This window comes from Oryx dammah, unplaced genomic scaffold, assembly GCF_014754425.2.
Source record: "Oryx dammah isolate SB20612 unplaced genomic scaffold, SCBI_Odam_1.1 HiC_scaffold_18, whole genome shotgun sequence".
Lineage (NCBI taxonomy): Eukaryota > Metazoa > Chordata > Mammalia > Artiodactyla > Bovidae > Oryx > Oryx dammah.
The window spans coordinates 43498931-43522808 of record NW_024070202.1 but is presented as its reverse complement, the minus strand read 5'-3'; the positions used below and the strand labels follow the sequence as shown (position 1 = coordinate 43522808).

At 37.9% G+C, this 23878-nt stretch overlaps 1 protein-coding gene across 1 annotated transcript in view; it reads right to left on the bottom strand.

Moving 5' to 3' along the window:
* The window catches only part of MAGI2 (membrane associated guanylate kinase, WW and PDZ domain containing 2), a 1493747-nt gene that overhangs the window by 238911 nt on the left and 1230958 nt on the right, over positions 1–23878 (bottom strand). The window contains exon 10 of the mRNA XM_040260742.1: positions 13389–14027. Coding sequence (XP_040116676.1) covers positions 13389–14027 — 639 coding nt within the window. The remainder of the gene's footprint in view (positions 1–13388; positions 14028–23878) is intronic.

Sequence of the window (23878 nt, the reverse complement as noted above, 5' to 3'; positions counted from 1 at the left end):
ATGTTCATCTGGATGAAGCACAAGCTGGAATCAAGATTGCTGGGAGGAATATCAATAACCTCAGATATGCCGATGACACCACCCTTATGGCAGAAAGTGAAGAAGAACTAAAGAGCTTCTTGATGAAAGTGAAAGAGGAGACTGAAAAACTTGGCTTTAAACTCAACATGCAGAAAACTAAGATCATGGCATCTGGTCCCATCACTTCATGGCAAATAGATGGGGAAACAGTGGAAACAGTGACAGACTGAGCATGGGGTAATTATAAAAGGAAAACATATACTTTCCTTCTCTGGAGTATTTACCATTAAATATTAAAATATTTAATATTTTACATGCAAATAAATGTACTCTACAGGTTCAAATATGAAAGATGCTTTGTTTCTATGAGACCAAAACACTGATGCTGATTTCTCCCCAACACATCAAGAAAAAAAAAATTTGTTTTTTTAGTTTTTTGTTTTTTCCCTGTTGATTTGAAAGGTCATGTAAACTCAAAATGTTTGATACTGTTGCCAGTCCAATGTTAAATTCTGAGTCTTATCTTACTCAGCACTTGATACAATTGTTCACACTTTCCATCTTGAAAAATTTTCCTTCATAAGACAACCAGTACCCCTATTTCACAAGTCATGCTTTCTTAACATTTGGCTGCTCACTCCTCCTCTTCATAACTCTAAAGTTGGAGGTCCCAGGCCTCAGTCCTCAGAATGTTTCTGTTCTTTCCTCATACTCAAGCCCTAGGTGTTCTCATTCAGTATCCAGCTTTAAACACTCTGCACACACCAGCCATCACCACTTGGAAAGCTAAAAGGAATCTCAAGTTTAGCATGCCCCAAACTGGATTCTTGATTTCCCTGCAGCCCTGCATGAGCATTTCCATCCATCATACCCATCATGTCCAGCTGGTTAGGTCAGAAACTTTATAGTCTTTTATTCCTCTCTTTCTTCAATATTCCTTACCCAATCCATCAGCAAACCATGTGATGTTTTCTTTGAAATATATTCAGAATCCAATTCTTACTGCCTCCACTCCTACCATCCTTTTCCAACCTCCTCATCTGTCCTTGGATTGCTGTGAAAGCCAACACCCTTGTTTGCCTGTTTCCATCCTTGTCTACCGACAGTTTCTTCTCAATGCAGCAGCCACAGTGAGTCTCTTAAAATCTTATATCACATCCTTCCTCTGCACAAACACTCCAAAGGCTTCCCATTTCACTCAGAAGCAGAATCTAAAGTCCTTTCTATGGTCCATGGCTACATAAGGCTCTCCATTATCTGTCTCTCTGACCTCAGCCAATACTGCATCTCCCCCCCACTCAGCTGACACGAGCTTCCTTGCTATCAGCTGTCTACACCAAGCACAGTGCTGCCTCAGGGCCTTCCCTCTGCCCAGAATGTTCTTCCCTGGATATCCACATGGCTGGCTCCCTTGCTTTCTTTAGATCTTTGCACAGATGTCTTTCCCTGACTGCTGCTGCTGCTGCTGATGCTAAGTCACTTCAGTCGTGTCCGACTCTGTGTGACCCCATAGATGGCAGCCGACCAGGCTCCTCTGTCCCTGGGATTCTCCAGGCAAGAACACTGGAGTGGGTTGCCATTTTCTTCTCCAAGGCATGAAAGTGAAAAGGGAAAGTGAAGTCACTGAGTCGTGTCCAACTCTCAGTGACCCCATGGACTGCAGCCTACCAGGCTCCTCTGTCCATGGGATTTTCCAGGCAAGAGTACTGGAGCGGGGTGCCATTGCCTTCTCCACTTTCCCCGACTACTGTTTCTAAAAGAGATGTTTCTTCTTTCCCCACCATTCTTTCTTTTACTCTGCTCCTCAGTTTTTTTTCATTCTTATCCCTAACATATATTTTTTTCTTTATTATCTAATCCCTGCAAGAAGATAAGCTTCTTGAGGCAGGGACTTTGTTTTGATTACTGATATACTTCTAGCACTTAGACCAGTGCTGAGCACACAGTGGGTTCTCAATAAATACTTAAGTGAATAAATAAATCCTACATATCTAAGCAAAAGCCATCAAAGCTTGATGTCCATAAAATTTTGGGAAGTTGACATAATGTAAAACTCACTGATACAGCAGTCAGAAAACAAAGATTTGAGTTCTATTTTTGCTACTTGTAAGGGGTGTGACAACTCTATAAATATTCTCACCATCCTTTCTCTCTCACTCCAAGGGTCATCTGTACAATAAGGTCCATGTTTGGTGTATAGATTGTGACATCCATGACATTTTCCACATTATGATGAGGTACCCTGTCATTGATGTTTATTCATATTTCTTATATTTAGGGACCATAAATTGTCCATCCCTCTGTCTACACATGCATTCACTGAACTTGAACCATTTACTTAATACTGAGTCTAAGTTTCTTTACTTATGAAAGTTGATTTAAGGAGGAAAATGTGAGTAGAGCTTGTGAACTTTAAAACATATGCTAATTGCTTAAGTGTACCTGAAAAGCTTGAAATGAGTCATACTACAATACCATGTTATAAAAAAGATTTCATCTCACACTTTGGCATAATCGTAGTTATAATCGCTGATGTGCAGGTCATGGTGCAGGCAGCATGTTTGAAATATCAAGGGCAGAGTATCTACTATGTGTGTGATCCCAAACCATTCCCTTATTCCTGGGCACACAGGAACACAGCACGTCCCAGCTTCTGATGGTTAATGCGGCCAAAATTGAGTTCTGGTCAACTAACTGTAGGAGAAAGTGATACACACACCTTATGGGGCTGGGTCCACAGCCTCCTGCATGATCCTCTGTTCTTTTGTTTGTGCTTTATCTGCCAGGGGGTTAGAGAGGACCCGGGGGGTGGTGGGGCTTCAAGGCCTTAAAGCATGAACAAAGGAGAAGAAGCCTGGTTCCCTGAGCCACTGTATGGAGGATAGGGGCCTAGAAAACCTGTGGTTCAGGAATGCGTAGTGCTGGAAATCATATAAGTGAGAAATAGGCTTCCATTGAGCTTCTGAGCCCCAGGGCATATTTGTTAATACAGCAGCCAGTAAGCCACGGTCGTTCACACCTCATGATGTGGATTTGATTCTTGTTTGTTGTGTTACGTTCATCGTTTCTGTTGACATCAGTGGGATGGTGGATTACATAACATTAATTGTGTAATATCCACTTTTTCACCTACTCTCTGAAGAGCACTCTTTTCAAATAATGAGCGCTTCTCTCTCTCAGAAATATTGTAGTGACAGATCCTTAGTATTGGTGAGTATTGACTTTCTCTTATTTTAGTCAAAATATCTTTTGATGACCTCTTAAGTGGTAGTATTGATAGTTTTAAACTTCTAAGTGTTTTTTTTTAAAGCACCTTTTATAATTTTAACTAACTAGCTGTTAATATATTTCTCCAAAAGGTAGTGACATGAAATAAACACTGAAATATCTGGGGTCATGGGGCATGATGTTTACAACTTAGTATTAAATGGTTCAGAAAGATACATTCACCAATGCACAAACACACATACACACACCCACATTCAGAGAACTGGGCCAAATGTTAACAGCAGTGTGGGTAAGTGGTATATGATGTTCTGTGTACTATACTTGGAATTTTCATGTGAATTTGAAACTATTTTTAGACAAACACATTTGTTTTAGATAAAAATGTTAGTAATGTTAAAAATGTCAATACTTCTTATAGCTTTATTGTTAACATTTTCTCTGTGCAATTTAAAACTTGTTATTACAATGTTCTTGCTTTTTGAAATTTCAAAGCAGGAGTTCTCTAGATAGACATAATTCTGTGTTCATGATTTTTAATGTTTTACCCTCAAATTTTTGGTACTCTGAATTTTATTTGAATGTAAAGCAATGGGAATATGTGCATTACTAGTACTATTTATTATTATATTGTCAAAATGACAAGGGAATATTCTGATACAGTAAAAACTTCTGATATCATGTTTTCTAGAAAAAAGAAAAAAATTTTCAAATATTAATCAACTACAGTTTATGGGAGGCTCACAAAGTAAGTAGGGAACTTTGTTGCATTTTAATATATATAAGAGTGAAAAACACGACAAGGGATTAGTACTCACTCTGGAGTTGCTTTATCCCAGACATCACATAACAACCTCCTTGGGCAGAATATGTAACAATACCCTACCATACCAGCCAACAAATTATTTATAAATAAACTAATATGTTTCTTGAACCACTGAAACAGAAAAACTATTAGCCAGTCTGTAATCAAGATAATTGCATCTATAAGACATGAGAATAATAGAAATAGTCTTAGGTCAAGGGGAAAATGGAAGAAAAAAAATAGAAGATACTTGATTCAATTCTATTTAAATGCATTTGAAAACATGAATAAAAGAAACAATTCTGTAGGCTATAATATATATTATAAAAACCAAGTCCAGCCAAGACAGAAACTCTAAGGAGATTAATTACCATGGAAGAAATTGAGAAAGTTATAAAAGGGTATCCCTCCCCTTACAAAACCAAACAAAGTCAAATCCAAAATCCAACCCACTAGAAGTAGATAATTTCAAAGGTGTATTATAACATTGCCTCAAGAAATAGAAAACTTCAATGTTACTTAAATTGTTTTAGAGCAGAGAGAGAAGGAAAACTATTGATTGCTTTTATGACACCAGTATAACTTTGAACAAACCAAGACAATGCCCCCATCCCCCAAACTTGGGACAGATTTCATTTACTAATGTTGATGCAAAATTACATATAAATAGATAGAATTTAGGGATGTGTTATATGCATAATACATTTTATTCTAGGAATGAAAGGATAGTTCAATACAAATAAATTTCTTAATGCAATTTATTCACAATGATAATTCAAAGGAGAAAATAATGATTATACCCATAGATGCCTTTTGGGTTTTTGATAACGTTCATTATCCAATTTTGATAAAGATTCTTAATGAAATCAGAATTGAAGGGTATTTCCTTAACATGATAAATAAAGTCAATATTGTGCCTATGTAAAATGAGACAGTTTTCATATAAACCTGGGATAAGAATTTCTATAATCATCTTCGTTAACTAACAATGTTCAAGAAATAACAGTCAGATGTATTAAATAAGACAAAGCAGAGGTATGCAAATAGGAAAGGAGGAGGCACAGTGGCTGTTCTTTGTAGGTAGTATGATTATATGCACCCATATCCTATGAGATGAACTGAAATAAATATAAGAAACATGAAGATAGCTTGGGGTAAATAACTGATTATAAAATTAATATTCAAGAGTAAAACTCCATGGGATAAGGAGATATGTGACAAATAAAGGACAGATTTATGTGGACACATATTTATTTATTTATTTTTATCTGTCACCCTCCAAAAGAATGCCAACTGCATGGAAAAACGATGTGACTTTGTATACTGCTCTACCTCCAGTCCCCCCAGAATGCCTAATATATAGTGGGCACTCAAGAAATATTAATGAAAGAAGGGATGAATCTATAAGATAGATTTACTCTTTTGTGTAGAGATAGATGTGCAAAGATACATTACTTTTTAATAACAGATAAAAATGGAAAGCAACTGTAATATCCATTAGTGGTGATTAAATAGCTATTAAAAATAATGAGGTGTATTTCTGAATATATAAAGCCCTCTAAGATAAATTGTTAAGTTAAAAAAAGCAAGACACTAGTCCATAATACAAGTCTCAACACATTTAAAAGGACTGAAATGATATAAAATATATTATCCTCCAAGTATAAATCATTAGAATCAACAGAAAACTGGGAGATCCTAAATGCTTAAAAAATAAACAACATGTTTCTAAATAACCTATGGTTTATAAAATAAATCACAAAGGAAATAAGAAGACATCTTGAGCTGAATAAAGAAAACATAAAATATAAAAATTTATGGAATTAAGCTAATAAAGTGCTTACAGTGAAATTTATAGCTTTAAATAATTTTATTAGGCAGAAAGAGAGTCATTAAACTTTTACTTCAGGGTGACAGAAAAGGCAAAGTAAATCAAAGATAAAATAAGTAGAAGAGAAAAAATTAAAGATCAGAGTGGAAATAATTAAACTAGAAAATAGAAAGACAATGAATCCAAAAATTAGAATAGACCTAAATTGATAAAATAAATTTAATTAGTAATTAAAACATCTTCTGGGTAAAAACCAGACTAGATGTCTTCACTGGTGAATTCTATCCAAACTTTTAAGGGGGAAATAATATTAATACTACACAAACTCAGAGAACAGAGGGAAAGGCCAATATTATCCTGAAAAAAATAAAAAAGCAGATAAAAGAAAATTACAGAAAATCTCCTATCTATAGGTTCAAAGATTCTTAATAAAACACAAGCAAACACAATCTAGCAACACACAAAAAGAATCATGCACCATAATCAAATGGGGTTATCTCAGGAATGATAAATTAGTTTAATATCTAAATAATCATATAATGTACAGCACTTTATTAATGAAGAACAATACTACATGATTATATCAATAGTTGTGGGAAAAATATTTGGTGAAAGTCAAGACATATTGATTATTAAGAGTCTCAATAATTTACGAATAGAAGACTGGAATTTTCTCAACCTGATAAAGGGCATATGTTGAGATGCACCCCACAGGCCTGCCTATAAGTCCGTTGCTTACCCAGCTTTAAGACCTAGGAAACAAACAGGAGTCAGGAACAGAGACATCAATGGTTTAATGGATGGCGGAGTTTACATGTCTAAAGCAAGATTCTAGAGAGATATCTAGGGCTCCCCGGTGGCTCAGATTGTAAAGAATTGCCTGCAATGCGGGAGGGCTGGGTTTGATTCCTGGGTTGGGAAGATCCCCCGGAGAAGGGAACAGCTACCCACTCCAGTATTCTGACCTGGAGACTTGCATGGACTGTACAGTCAGTCCATGGGGTTGCAAAGAGTCGGACACAACTGAGTGACTTTCACTCAGAGAGATATCCCACTGTGTGTGGTTGATGGCAGGCAGGACACAGTGGCAGTCTTCATTCTTGCAGGAGCAGGGAGGAGATGAGGTTACGATTTACAGGAGTGGGGTCACTAGTTACCAGGGAAACCAGGAGAGGGGCATGACCCTCACCACGTGCTTGATAAGAACAATCACCAGCTGGGGCCTCAGGCAAGTACAGAGGGAGATCAGTCAATGTCTATAGGGTTTAGGGGAAGCAGGCTCTGGTCGGGTGAAGGATAGACAGATAACAAGAGAAGAGTCCTCTTGAGTGCCCTGACCACACAAAATATAAAAACTACATTAAAAAAAACTACTTAATGGTGAAAAGCAAATGCCTTATCACTAAAATCAGCAGTGAGATAAAGATGTGTGTATGGATTAGTTGCTCACTCGTGTCCGACTCTTTGCAACCCCACAGACTGTAGCCCGCCAGGTTCCCCTGTCCATGGAATTCTCCAGGCAAGAATACTGGAGTGGGTTGCCGTGCTGTCTCCAGAGGCTCTTCCAGGCCCAGAAGTTGAACTTGGGTCTCCCGCATTGCAGGCAAAGTCTTTATTTATCATTTGAGCTACTTGGGAAGCCACCCCTCCCCCACTTTTTTTTTTTTAAATTGAGGTAAGGATGTCTCTCATAATTATTTCTATTCAACATCATACTGGAAGTTCTAGCTAGTGTAGCAAGTCACAGAGAAAAAAATTGAACACATAAAATTGTAAAGAAGAAAATAAAGATTTACTACTAGATGACATAATAACTATATAGAAAATTTGATGGAATTTACAAAAAAAAAAAAAAAAAAAAAGCCCAGAACTAAAGTGAGTGTAATAGGGTTACAGTATCCAAGATCAAAACAAAAATATATATTTCTATACATTAGCAATAATCAATCTGAAAATGACACTGAGAAAACAATTCCATTCACATTAATTTCAAGAAGAATAAAATAGGTAGGAATAAGTTTAACAAAAGAAGTACAGATATGTACATTAAGGACTACAAACCATTGTAAGAGAAATTAAAGGAGATTCAAATAAGTGAAGAGATATACCACATTTATGAATGGAGAGATTCACTGGCGATTCTTCAAAAATTGTTCCATAGATTCAATGCAACATCAGAATCTCCCTAGGCCTTTTATTAAAAATAATAATTTAAAAAGTTGACCCTAAAATTTATATGGAAATGCAAAGGGTCTAGAATAACCAAAATAATTTTGAAAAAAGAGACAAAAGTTGGAGGACTCATACTGCTTGATTTTAAGACTATCTATAAAGCTAGTCTAGAGAGTGTGGTATGACCATGGGGATAGACATATAGGTCAATGAAATAGAATAGAGTCTAGCAATAAACCACATTTATGCCAATTCATTTTTGACAAAAGTGCCAAGGAAATCCAAGGGGAAAGGACAGTTTTTGTTTTTTAAATTTCAACAAATAGTGCTAGAACAATTGGAAATCTATAGACAGCAAAATGCACTTAGACATTACCTTATTATATGCTCAAAAATTATCTTGAAATGGTTTACAGGTTTAAATGTAAGAGTTAAAACTACAAAAGTTCTAGAAGAAAGCAGGGAAAACTTTGTGATCTTGGATTACACAAAGATTTCTTAGATCTAACATAAAAGAAAGATTCATAGAAGAAAATAATGATAAATTGGATTTTATTAAAAAAAAAAAACTTCTGTGCTTCAAAAGGAAGCATTAAGAAAATGAAGAGACAAGCCACAGAATAGGAGAAAATATCTGCAAATCATTTATCTTCAAAAATACATGGATTCAGAGTATAAAAAGGACTTTTACAACTTAATATGATGACAAACAGCTCAAGAAATATACAAATGAGCAAAATGTTGAGTAGGCGTGTCACCAAAGAAGATAATTAATGTTAATAAACATATGAAAACATACCATGGCAAACATATGAAAAAATTAGAGAAATGTAAATTAAAATCAGAAAAGGCATCATTATACCTAAAGAAGGGTATAATCAAAATGACTAACTACCAAACATGGGCAACAATGGGCAGAAACTGAAAAACCTTACACATTGGTAGTGGGGATATAAAATGGTATAGCCATTTTGGAAAACACTTGGGCTATTTCTGAATATTTTAAATATATACTTATCATATAACCCAATAGACTCCTAGGTATTTACTCAATAAAAGAGAAAATATATGCACTCACAAATACTTATATGTAAATGTTCACAACAGTATTATTTATAAATGTCAGACTTGAAAATAACTCAAATGTCCTTCCACTGGTGAACAGATTTTTTAAAAATGTATACCCATACAATGTAATCCTACTCAGGAATAAGAAGAAACAAACTATTCATTCTTTTCCCTACATGGGTAGATCGCAACAGCATTGTGTTAAATAAAAATTAGTCTGTAAGATTCCACATACAAAAATGTCTAGAAAAGCAAAACTATCCAGAAAGCATATTAGTGATTATCTAGGGGCTGAGGGAACTGGGATGATGGATGTTCTAAGAATTATGATGATTGCTGCACAGCTAAATCACTATAGCAAAACCTATTGAAATATATACTCATATTAATAACTGAGGCTTCCTAGTGGTGTAGTGGCAAAGAATCCACTTGCCAAAGCAGGAGATGCAACAGACATGGGCTCGACTCCTGGACCGGGAAAGTCCCCTGGAGTATGAAATGGCAGCCCGCTCTGGTATTATTCTTGGCTGGGAAATTCCATGGGCAGAGGAGCCTGGTGGACTCCAATTCGTGAGGTCTCAGAGTTGGACTGAGGCCACTCAGAGCTGGTCTCAAGACTGCTCAGACCACTCACGACTCAGAGCTGACTGAGCCCCTGAGCACACACATAACTGGTGAATTCTATGGTATGTAAATAATACCACAATGATGTTCGTTAAAAAATAAAATGTACCTTAATAATCAAGCTATTCAGAGCCAGATGTGTGCATGTATAATATCATTCCATTTATGTTAAACACACTAAATATATTAACATACATGCTAGTTAAGACCACAAAATTTTTGAAAGTGTGTATATATAAACGATATGGTTACCTCTAGGAAGAGGACTAAAATCCTGGGAAAAGAGAAATTACTTTTCATTATATGCCTTCGACACTATTTGTTTGAGAAAATTAAACTACATAAACACTTATAAATAAAAAAATCCTATAAATAATTTAAAACAATTGACGATCCTGATACAAAGACCTAGGTACATGAATTTGCTCTTAAAAATTTATGCTTATCTGAGTGAGGCTATAAGCACTTATGAGTAGCCTATGGTTAGACAAAGTGATTTTCATCATAAAACATGTTAGTTCCTATTAATTCCAGAGAGCTGAGTTCAGACAGTAGGAATCTGAGGAAAACATGAGAGGTTTTTTTGACCAGAAGTACTTTAAACATCACAGGGTACTACATTCTGTAATTCTACACTAGCCACAAAATAAAAACAAGTTCCTCATCCCAAACACAAACAAAACTTTGAAAACTCGATTTCTATATTCATCTGCAAAAATACTCAATCACTATTCTGTACTGCTTGCTCAGTGAGTACAGAATCCGCCTGCAATCCAGGAGACACACGAGACACAGGTTCAGTCTCCCCAGGTCGGGAAGGCCCCTGGAGGAGGGCATGGCAACCTGCTCCAGTATTCTTGCCTGGAGGATCGCATGGACAGAGGAGCCTGGAGGGCTACAGTCCAAAGGGGTGCAAAGAGTCAGACGCTACTGACTGAGTGCACACCACCCCCACACCCCTCCCCACACACTGTACATCTGAAACTAAGGCAATAATGCAAATCAACTGTGTCTCAATTTAAAAAAAAAAACAAAAACAGAAAACAAAATAAACTTTGAATACGTGAGGATTAAATGGAGATGCTGGAGAGTAGAAGAAAAGAACAAACAAGAATAGGGTGGTCTGCTGACAGCTGGCACACAGACACATTTCCAGTAAAGGTATAAACAGCACCAATATGAGTATATATTATGCGTGCATGCTAAGCTGCTTAAGTCGTGTCCAACTCTTTGCAACCCCACAGACTGTAGTCCACCAGGCTCCTCTGACCATGGGGATTCTCCAGGCAAGGATACTTGGGGGGTTGCCTTGCCCTCCTCCAGGAGATCTTCCCAACCCAAGGGTTGAACCCGCTTTGCTTATGTTTCCTGCATTGGCAGGCAGTTTCTTTACCACTAATGCCAGCTGGGAAGCCCAAATATTTATTATATATATGGGGATATATATATGTATGAAAAAATGATTTCAGAATACTTTTTTCTACTATATCATGCCTTTAAAAAAGGTATTTCACACAAAAATTTGTCCAGACTTGTTTCTATGACTCATACAGAGGATACTGCAGTGATTTTCAGCTATACCATTTAATATCAAGAATCTGTCTCAAAGATTTAATTTTGATTGCACATTATGAAATTATGGCTTTTTAATTAAGGGTATTTGTTTTAATCTTAAGCAATGGAAAATCAAAATACACTGTCAATATTGAATTATCAAGTTTCGAGTGCAATTTTGTAATAATGCTTTAAGGTCATATTTAAGATTTCTGCTATCATATTAATTTCTTTTTAAAGACAGGAACATAGTACTTTGTGTTCCATGCCTATTTGTGAAATACTATGCCTAGTATTTCATATCCATTTTCACATAAAAATCAATAATGTAAATACTTCTGTAAGGGAAAACACCTGCAGAAAGGGCGAAAAACATCATAAAAGGTGCTTCTTTCAGCTTTGACTGCTTTCATTTGCATTTCAAACTGTCAGGGCTTTCCTGCTGTTTTTAATGCTTTGAATAGACAGTCACATGCCACATGTGTGCTCTTCATGCACGAGTTCCTCACAGTACTGCCCCTTCTGACCCATTGCTGCTGTAGCTCTGGTGGTAATCTACAGACAACAGACATTTAATGAGCACCTATTGTGGGCCATTTCACTAAGAACAGTACCATAAGCATAGGTAGTATTATCATCAGAATATAACAGATGAGACATCTCAGACTCATGGACTGAGTGTCTTAAGTCCTCAAATTGGTAAGTAGAAAACTAGGACTTGCCAGAACCCCTTCATTTATACTCTGTTTTCAAGTGCTCTCTCTATCTCTGACCCTCCCCTCTTTTTTCTTCCTACTTTCATTGATAATCAAGAGCAGAGTAGCAGAGAAATGAAGGAGGTGGCCTCCGCCTAGCCCCATTCCCTTCTTCACAGAGCAGGGGGAAGGTAAGAAACCTTCAGGGCTTCTTGCTGCTTCCAGTTCCACACTTCACCTGGGACACCCAGCCCAGAACTTCAGCCCCAACCCTGCTCCATAACTTTCTTCCCAGGTCACAGAAGGTGCTACAGGTAATTATTGACAAAGTGCTCCTGTATGTAATGGAAGAAGTGTCCTGAGCAACCCTATTCACCACTCTGAAAAGATATTTTCTATTCGGACACCGTTCCCATTGGTCCTTATGGGGATTATCAGCACTGTACTTGAGCTTGGAAGGAGTTCAACCAGCTTCTACCTGCTATCATGCATGCCTATGGACAATTCAGAGCCTTGTTTCTTTCAGAAAAATCAAGTTTCTTATTTTAGTCAATGGAAACTAGTCTGAAGCTCCACAACTGATATGTTAATAAAGTTTTGGAATATAACCTATTCACACTTGGGAATCCAATCTTTACTCTCTCAGTTCACAGCAATATATATATATATATTTATTTATACACACACACACACACACACACACACACACAGTACATAGGCCTATACATAGGCCTCACCTTACAGCTTGCGGGATCTCAGTTCCTTGACCAGGGACTGAACCTGTACCCTTGGTAGTGAAAGCTTGGAGTTCTAACCAGTGAACTGCTAGGGAATTCTCCATAGCAGTAGATATTTGTAAGACTGAAAGCACTATTTTTATTGTGTTTAATATAAAATAGGAAAAATGTTCTCAAAATTCTCAAAATTCAAAAGCATAGCTTCCTGGACTTATATTTTTCTCTATTACTCTTACCTTCAACTTTTAAAGTATTATTTCACAGGCTTGTGGTTGCCAAAGGAGAGGGGTGGGGAAGGAAAGGACTGGGGATTTGGGATTAGCAGATGTAAACTATTATATATAGAAAGGATAAATAATGAGGTCCTACTATTAGCACATGGAACTATATTCAATATCCTGTGATAAAGCATGATGGAAAGGAACATGAAAATGAATATATATATATATATATATATATATATATATATATATATATAAAACAATCACTGCTTTACAGCAAAAATCAGTACATTATAAATCAACTATATTCAATAAAACTTAAAATTAAAAGTACAATTTCATTCAACCCCAAAGAAACTTCCATTTTTTCAATATTATTATAAAGGTTCTATAATTTCACCTGTATACTGATTGCTAAGCCAGCCTTTATCTTACCTCCTCGATGAATAATCAAAGAAGTCTCGCTTCCAATGGGACAGTCCTTAAGTATATCCACTACTTCCGTATGGCTCAGGTTCTGTACATTCTGCTGGTTGATCTCAATAATGAGGTCGCCTTCACACAGGCCAGGGCATCCCTGAATGTCAAGTATTTGTTTCACCCGCTGTCCTGTAGGACTGTCTGCAATGGTGAAGCCAAAACCCTGGGCACCTTTCACAATGGTTAAGGTCATAAGTTCAGCTTGGGTGGCCCCAGATGAAGCCATAGATACATTGTCGTCATGGACAGGTGGTGGATACGTGCCATCTAGCTGACCATCAGCTGGCATTGAGTGCAAAGTATGAGGCGGCCGATCTGTTATATCTGGAACCGACTGTGAGGTCCGAGAAATGTATTCCAAATATGTTTCATAGTTATGTCTTCCATTGACCATCACTGGAGGTGGCCTCTCCATTATTGCAAGGGGTGGCACCATGCTGTTAGCAGGATCTTCAGGATCAAAGGGCAAAGGGTAGCCACGACACAATACCAAGTTGACACTCTGACCAATAGGAACAGACTGGAAAAGTTTGACTACATCTGCATGAGTGTGTCCAAGGACACAAACTTCATTAATATAGACAATGACATCACCTGCAAGGGAAAAAAAGAAAGAGATTGACAACATGAGGTAAGTTCAATTAACATTGACATAGAGAAATGGAATTATCTGTGAGACTAGTGAAAGAGGTGCTCTGTGTCTCAGTAAGCAATTAGAGAAAATCAATTAGAATAGTATCTAAATTCCCTGTAAGTGACTCAAGGTTACAACAGGTCTGCCAACAAACATAGTGATCAAATGCTGAAAAAAATGCTATTTGGTTATTCCTGAAGTTCAGAAACAATTTCATATACAGGAATAAAGCTACAGAAACGTTTAGAAGAATGTGTACCTTGAAGAAGGACACATCCTTTGTTTCTTTTTCATCTTCATTTTCAGTGCAATTCAGTTAACAGAATTTTCAAGTTACTGAGAAGTGGTAGAAACAAGTTTCAGATGATAATCAAAGCCCAGTATTTGGGTTTTTGAGCATCATTTTACTGAGTCAACGGTCTTTTTTTTCCCCCCATTTATTTTATTTTTCTACAGTAAACTGCAATTGCAAAGGTTCCATGTGAACATAGGTAGATGTCTAGAATATAGATTTTGGGTTCAGGGATCTGGCTCCATATCCTGGCTCTACTACTTAGCAGATCTGTGCTGCTGGGCAGGTGACTTACCTACTTTGAGCCACGGTTGTAAAGTTGTGAGGATGAAGTGAGATGATGCAGAAAAAGGGATTGGTGCAATGCCTGACACACAGTGAGTGCAGTAAGTGTGGACCATTATTAATATTATTGTTGCTAAAATAAGATGAGGCTTCCCTGGTAGCTCAGTTGGTAAAGAATCGGCTTGCAACGCAGAAGACTTTGGTTCGATTCCTGCGTCAGAAAGATCTGCTGGAGAAGGGAAGAGCTACCCACTCCAGTACTCTTGGCCTTTCCTGGTGGCTCAGATGGTAAAGAATGCACTCACAATGTGGGAGCCCTGTGTTCAGTCCCTGGGTTGGGATGATCCCCTGGAGAAGGGAACAGCTACCCACTCCAGTATTCTGGCCTGGACAACTCCATGGACTGTACAGATGATAGCGAAGAGTAGGACACTGCTAAGCAACTTTCACTTTCACTTTCAAGATAAGATGAAGAGGACTTCAGACTCTGGTCTTAAATAGGAAGCTGCCATAGATTCAACCTCTGATCTCAGATAAATTGATATTTCTGTAGATCTTTTTAAAAAAGGCATTTGTCTTTTCATCCCAATGAATTTTTAATATTTTATCTGGCTGTGCCATGTAGCTTGTGGCATCTTAGTTCCCTGACCAGGGATTGAACCCAGGCCCTCAGCAATGAAAATATGGAGTCTTAACCACGTGACAGCCAAGGAATTTCCCCCAATGAATTTAATCATGGAGTTACTGAAGACCACTGGTCAGAACTTAACTTTATTATATTAAAATTGTCCTGAATTTAAACAGTGTTAAAAACAATTCAATCATGTATAAATAATAATTTTATTTTTAGAGCACTGTTTTACCATGGATTGGTATTTTTATCCTTAAAAACCATAACATTTGAGAAATGAACTTGCAAACTGAGACTGTGTCTGATGATGTTGGAGAGTATGTGAGATATGAAAAGACATATTTTCACAGATTGTCAAGTGAATAATTCAACAGATATCAGTTTATCAGGATAATTCTGAAATGGGTAGTATAAGTGGCTAGAAATTTCATTCTGAGATATCATTGCCCATCAAAAAAACAGGTGAACTTTCAGAGTTAAATACTTTTTGGCTTCTCTCAGCTGTCTGATATAAAGTGATTTCTCCACTAAATACATTGTGTGTGTGTCAGTTGCTCAGGCACATCGGACTCTTTGTGACCCCATATACTGTATCCTGCCAGGCTCCTCTAGCTATGGGGATTCTCCAGGCAAGAACACAGGAGTGCGTTGCCATTTCCTTTTCCAGAGGATCTTCCTGACCCAGGGATCGAACCTGGGATTCCTTCATTGTGGGCAAATTCTTTATCATTTGAACCACCAGGGAAGCCCAAAACACATTTTAAAAATAAGTAATTCTATGAATAGAACAGTCAGTAAAATACCCTTAACTATATACACTCAGTTAACAATTATCAAATGCTAGAGAACTGCTTGAAAGGGTTAAAAGATACAGAGACAGAAAAGGAAAATCAACCAAACAAAACAAAATAGTATTTTCAGTGATCCAGTTTAGGTCTGATTTTGGAAAATGTCACAGACAGTATGACTGCTCAGATGGAACTTCACTCTTCAGCTGCGTCTATCAGAGAGGGTGCTGATGTCATGACTGGGACACTGGGCCGTGACTTAGGACTGAATTGAGATGGACATTCGCTCTCTGCTACGATGACTTCTCAACAGACTGGAGCCACTGAGGATGCTTTGGCATCATTTTGAACTGGTTAGGGTCATCCTAGAGTCCCAGAGATGTATTTAAACCAGATATTTTTTTCATCTTCCCTGTCTCTTCTATTTTTAAAGTTGTTATATATATTTACACACTGAAAGTTGAAAGAATATAACTACTTGTACACTATCATCCAGCTTAATGATCAGAACATTGCTCATATGAGTTGAAGACCCTCTCGGTAGCACCTTTTCCCACTTGCCTTTCCTTACTGTTCTTTACAAAGGTAACCATTGTCCTGCATTTGAGGTTTGTTATTCAAACGTCTTTATATTTTTATGACATATCTGGGTACCCATAAACAATATACCTACATAATGTTTAATCTCTAGAACAGGGGGCCATGAGGAGATACACCACGTCTAAGGTCAGGAGCGGGGGCTGTGAGGAAATATCCCATGTCCAAGGTCAGGGAAACTCAGTAAGACACTAGGCACTGAAACGGGGCATCAGAGAGCAGACAGACAGAAACCACAATCACAGAAAATGAATCAATCTAATCACATGGACCACAGCCTGGTCTAACTCAAAGAAACTATACATCATATTGTGTAGGGCCACCCAAAACAGATGGGTCACGCTGGAGAGTTCTGACAAAGTATGGTCCACTGGAGAAGGGAATGGCAAACCACTTCAGTATTCTTGCCTTGAGAACCCCATGAACAGTATGAAAAGGCAAAAAGATAGGACACTGAAAGATGAACTCCCCAGGTCAGTAGGTGCCCAACATGCTACTAGAGATCAGTGGAGAAATAACTCAAGACAGAATGAAGAGATGAAGCCAAAGCAAAAACAACACCCAGCTGTGGATGTGACTGTTGATGGAAGCAAGGTCCAATGCTGTAAACAGCAATATTGCATAGGAACCTGGAATGTTAGGTCCATGAATCAAGGCAAAGTGGTCAAACAGGAGATGGTAAGAGTGAATGCCGACATTTTAGGAATCAGTGAACTAAAATGGACTAGAATGGGTGAATTTAACTCAGATGACCATCATATCTACTACTGTGGGCAAAAATCCCTTAGAACAAATGGAGTAGCCATCATAGTCAACAAAACAGTCCAAAATGCAGTATTGGATGCAATCTCAAAAATGACAGAATGATCTCTGTTTGTTTCCAAGGTGAACCATTCAATATCACAGGAATCCAAGTCTATGCCCCAACCAGTAATGCTGAAGAAGCTGAAGTTGAATGGTTCTTTGAAGACCTACAGAACCTTCTAAACTAACACCCAAAAAGGATGCCCTTTTCAGTATAGGGGACTGGAATGCAAAAGCAGGACGTCAAGAAACACCTGGAGTAACAGGCAAATTTGGTCTTGGAGTACGGAATGAAGCAGGGCAAAGACTAATAGAGTTTTGCCAAGAGAATACACTGATCATAGCAAATACTCTCTTCCAACAACACAAGAGAAGACTCTACACATGGACATCACCAGATGGTCAACACCAAAATCAGATTGATTATATTCTTTGCAGCCAACGATGGAGAAGCTCTATACAGTCAGCAAAAACAAGACCGGGAGCTGACTGTGGCTCAGATCATGAACTCACTATTGCCAAACTCAGGCTGAAATTTAAGAAAGGGAAAACCACTAGACCATTCAGATATGACCTAAATCAAATCCCTTACGATTATACAATGAAAGTGGGAAATAGATTTAAGGGACTAGATCAGGCACTAGAGTGCCTGATGAACTCTGGACGGAGGTTCATGATATTATACAGGAGACAGGGATCAAGGCCATCCTCAAGAAAAAGAAATGCAAAAAAGCAAAATGGCTTTCTGAGAAGGCCTAACAAAGAGCTATGAAAAGAAGAAAAGTGAAAAACAAAGGAGAAAAGGAAAGATACACCTATTTGAATGCAGAGTTCCAAAGAATAGAAAGGAGAGATAAGAAAGACTTCCTCAGTGATCAGTGCAATGATGGGCTCAATAAAGGACAGAAAAGGTATGGACCCAACAGAAGCAGAAGATACTAAGAAGAGGTGGCAAGAATATACAGAAGAACTGTACAAAAAAGATCTTCACGACCAAGATGATCACGATGCTGTGATCACTCACCTAGAATCAGACATCCTAGAATGTGAAGTCAAGTGGGCCTTAGGAAGCATTACTACAAACAAAGCTAGTGGAGGTGACGGAATTCCAGTTGAGCTATTTCAAAGCCTGAAAGATGATGCTGTGAAAGTGCTGCACTCAATATGCCAGCAAATTTGGAAAACTCAGCAGTGGCCACAGGACTGGAAAAGGTCAGTTTTCATTCCAATCCCAAAGAAGGGCAATGCCAAAGAATGCTCAAACTACTGCACAATTGCACGCATCTCACATGCTAGTCAAGTAATGCTCAAAATTCTCCAAGCCAGGCTTCAGCAATATATGAACCGTGAACTCCCAGATGTTCAAGCTGGTTTTAGAAAAGGCAGAAGAACCAGAGATCAAATTGCCAACATCTGCTGGATCATCAAAAAAGCAACAGAGTTCCAGAAAAACATCTATTTCTGTTTTATTGACTATGCCAAAGCCTTTGACTGTGTGGATCACCACAAACTGTGGAAAATTCTGAAAGTGACAGGAATACCAGACCACCTGACCTGCCTCTTGAGAAATCTGTATGCAGGTCAGGAAGCAACAGTTAGAACTGGACCTGGAACAGCAGACTGGATCCTAATAGGAAAAGGAGTACATCAAGGCTGTATATTGTCACCCTGCTTATTTAACTTCTATGCAGAGTACATCATGAAAAATGCTGGGCTGGATGAAGCACAAGCTGGAATCAAGATTGCTAGGAGAAATAGCAGTAACCTTAGACATGCAGATGACACCACCCTTATGGCAGAAAGTGAGGAAGAACTAAAGAGCCTCTTGATGAAAGTGAAAAGAGGAGAGTGAGAAAGTTGGTTTAAACATCAACATTTAGAAAACTAAGATCACAGCCTCCGGTCCCATCCCTTCATGGCAAATAGATGGGGAAACAGTGGCAGACTTTATTTTTTTTGGCTCCAAAATCACTGCAGATGGTGACTGCAGCCATGAAATTAAAAGATGCTTACTCCTTGGAAGGAAAGTTATGATCAACCTAGACAGCATATTAAAAAGCCAGTGACATTACTTTGTCAACAAAGGTACATCTAGTCAAAGCTATGGTTTTCCCAGTGGTCATGTATGGATGTGAGAGTTGGACTATAAAGAAAGCTGAGCACCAAAGAATTGATGCTTTTGAACTGTGGTGTTGGAGAAGACTCTTGAGAGTCCCTTGGACTGCAAGGAGATCCAACCAGTTCATCCTAAAGAAGATCAGTCCTGAATGTTCATTGGAAGGGTGGATATTGAAGCTGCAACTCCAATACTTTGGCCACCTGATGAGAACTGACTCATTGGAAAAGACCTTGATGCTGGGAAAGATTGAAGGCGGGAGGAGAAGGGGATGACAGAAGATGTATGGTTGAATGGCATCACCGACTCAATGGACATGAGTTTAGGTAAACTCTGGGAGTTGGTGATGGACAGGGAGGCCTGGTGTGCTGTGCTGCAATCCTTGGGGTTGCAAAGAGTTTGATACGACTGAGCAACTGAACCGAACTGTATTGAATATCCACCCAAGTATGTTTTTGCATATTTTAAACCTTTTTAAAATGGTATACATATTAATACTATATTATATTTCTCAAAATGCATTTTTGATATCTATCTCTTTTGACATATTTACCTCTAGCTCAATTCTTATTGTAATATAATCTCTATTGGGTGACTACATCATTATTTATTAATGTCTATCATTCTTATGTTAATGGACACTTGGATTCTTGAGAATTTTTGGTTATTAAAGAAAACTCTGCTATGAACCACTATTCATGGCCTTTGTGCACAATTGGGAGAGTTTTTGTCGGGTATCTACCTGGCGTAGAATTGTGGGCATAGACCACGTGCATCTTCAACTTTGTTAGCAACGGGAAATGGCTGACAAAATAGATCAAGCTGGTTTACACTCCCCTAAGTAGTATATCAGAATTTTCATTGTTCCCCATCTGATACAATGCTTGCCATTCTCAGATTTTTAATTTTCGATAATCTAATGGGTGTGATCATGGTTTTAATTTGCATTTCCCAGATTGCTCGTGAGAGTGAGCATCTTTTCATATGTTTATTGGCTATTTGCGTTTCCTCCTTAGTACCTTTCCTTTCCCCATTTTTCCTATTGGGTTAGTCATCTGTTTTTAAACACATTGACCATTTTCTGCCCACCTCCATTCTTGACCCAACATCTTTTGTAGGTTTGGGAGGCTCCATGGTATAAGCAGACATGACATAGAATAGAGAACCAAAGTCTTTGGACTGCTTCCCCACTCCATCACTTACTAGCTATGTGACTTTCAAAACCAACTTAAATCATCCGTGACTCAGATCCTGCAGAAGTAATGAGGAACAATAATCATAGCAACTTAGTGTGTTACAGGAAATAAGAAATGAGATCATACAGGTGAAAGTGTTTGTAAGCTGTAAATTGTTATGCAAAGGATAATTGCTGTTTCAGAAATTATTATCTGTCCTTGGTTATATCTGTTTATAAAATCAGGACAGTCCCACCAAGATATTCCCACCACAGTCATAATTAAGGTAGATATGAATTTCTAAGTGGGCAAGGCAAAGGCAGGAGAGTAACAAATGCTGTTCTCTAAGGCTCTTCCTAATTTTAATCACAGTTAAACTCCCCAGCCTCCATGTTGCTTTCTTCTTCCCTCTACTATGCCAGAAAGTCACAGAAAAAAAAGAACTAAGGGTAATATTCTAAGCTCTCGTGGTTCCCTGCCAGGTCTAAAGAGTAGTTACTTGAATTATAGTGATTAATGTTATCTATTTTTGAGTTTTAATGTGATCTTGCTATTTAGAAATAGAATGAGAACTACTTGTGGTTCTTAGTGAGACTGCCTTCTAAAATTTATGGATATTTTCCACTCAGAGCAATTTTTCAAGTCATCAAGCAAAGCGAGTGCTAAAGAACCGTGCAACAATATCTTTATGGAGCTACCCAGAAGATTTCTAAATATAAAAGATCAGTGGTCAGTTATGACATCCAATAACCTGACATGACTTAACTGCTCATTTAAAAAAGTAAATGGATGCTTAGATATGGTGTCACGCCAAAGCTGTTGTTGATGGAGATGTAAGCAAACCTTTGCTTACTCAAATAGAACTCCTGCTGCTGCTGCTGCTAAGTCGCTTCAGTCGTGTCCGACTCTGTGTGACCCCACAGACGGCAGCCCACCAGGTTCCCCCATCCCTGGGATTCTCTAGGCAAGAATACTGGAGTGGGTTGCCATTTCCTTCTCCAATGCATGAAAGTGAAAAGTGAAAGGGAAGTTGCTCACTCGTGTCTGACTCTTAGTGACCTCATGGACTGCAGCCTACCAGGCTCCTCTGTCCATGGGATTTTCCAGGCAAGAGTACTGGAGTGAGGTGCCATTGCCTTCTCCACAAATAGAACTGATTGGGTAATATTTATAGATCATGCTGTATGAATGTCATTTACATGTTGTGAAATAAAAATATGAGCCACCTGGTATGTGCTTTCTGACAGTGCCGTGCTAAGTCCTGAGACAGACATGGACATCATTAGGAAAACTGGCTCCAGATCTAACCCTGTTGGCCTACTTAAATGGGAGAATTGAAAAAGAGTCACTTGCTTGCTCCATCTCTCAATTTATTCTTTTATAAAATGAGAATTAAAATATCTCCTTCATTTCCTCTTTCACAGGACTACTGTGAGAATGAGATCATGCTTGTGAAAAGACTTTTAATTTTACCAAAGGAAAGTTCTCCATAAAAATATGATGATGTATTTCTTTTGAGAGCCACGCACACATTTTTACTGCCATATTGCCTGTGAGGTTAACTGTCTTCTATGTGGCCATTTGTTTCAGGCCCTATCGAGGCCAGATGGTTTCAGGGTTATTGCCTTCAGGTCTGTCGGTCGAATTTGGTGTGACTAATGAGCTTGGTGTCCCCAACAGGGCCGGTCTCATAACGTCCCGATTCCCAGTTATGGGATTTCAAAGTGAAAGTGAAGGAGAATGAGGCTGATGAAGCGGGAAGTTTAAACTGCTGGCCTCTATGAGAAAATGTTCTAAGATAATTGGTTTCTTTCTTAGTCATGGAAATCAAAATACAATATTGGCAATCTCTTGGGTACTTCATTATTTTGGATAAAATAGAGCACTCTGTGTAAAGCACTGCTTAAAATGGAGATATTTTTATACCTCTTTTCTCTGCTCCCACATTCTTTGAGTCACTGTGGCTAAAGAATATTCCTTTTCAGCTGCTCTCACTTAACACCTGGTGTCTATCTCTCTTAACCACCACCTTAGACCAGACTAGAATGATTCACTTCACACTCCATTCTCAAACTACAGTCTCTTCTATTAACTTCAAATTATTCAATCTTTAGACCCACTGCTTAACACTCTTTACCACTAGTCCTTCCGATTTATTTTTGTATTCACCCCCTAATGAATTACCTTTCTGGGCAAGCTGGGATCGTTACTGTTCACAATTCATAACTTGATAATTTGTCTTTTAGTTGAATCCTGCTATTCTTCTACCCCTAAGTGCATGTCTTTTCTCGGTATAATTTCATCCAGATAATTCATTTCTTTCCTGACTTTTTCTAAGAAATCCTTCATTATTCCTACAAAGATTGCTCCTGTGACTACAAACTCTTCTTAGATTTTATTCCTTTGTGAGAATTTTCTACCTGTTCCAAGTTTTTTTCCATAAAATATACAGAGTATCATTACTATACTGAGAACTCTTTAGGTATTCAATAAGAATAATGGATAGACAGACTTAGAAAAAAACTGGAATGGATTTCATTCATTCATTGCCTTTAAGCATTTCTAACTTGTTTTGCCAAGTCATATGAAAAAAGAAAGTGAAAGTAGCTCAGTTGTGTCCAATTCTTTGTGACTCCATGGACTATACAGTCCGTGGAATTCTCCAGGCCAGAATACTGGAGTGGGTAGCCTTTCCCTTCTCCAGGGGATCTTCCCAATCCAGGGATTGAACCGGGGTCCCTTGCATTGCAGGTGGATTCTTTACCACCTGAGCTATCAGGGAAGCCAAGTCATATAGATTTTTGTTAAAAGAAAAACAATTCTGACTACTCCCATCCCACCAATTACATGTACTCTACATTGAAATTTTACTGTCTCTTGGTTTTCTTTCCAGCTAATATAATTTGACTAATTTTTCTTTCTGAAGCTTATTTTGGCTTCTGTTTTTATAATAATAATATATAATTGTATTATACTAGGTAATTTTATTGTAACATTGAATATTCATTTTCCCTCTGTTCTACAACTCCCACAAAGATAATAAATTTTGACATGTATTTTTGGGAGTCTGCTACTCACCACTTTAATTAAATTGAAAATAACTGTTCTTAATAAAATGTATTC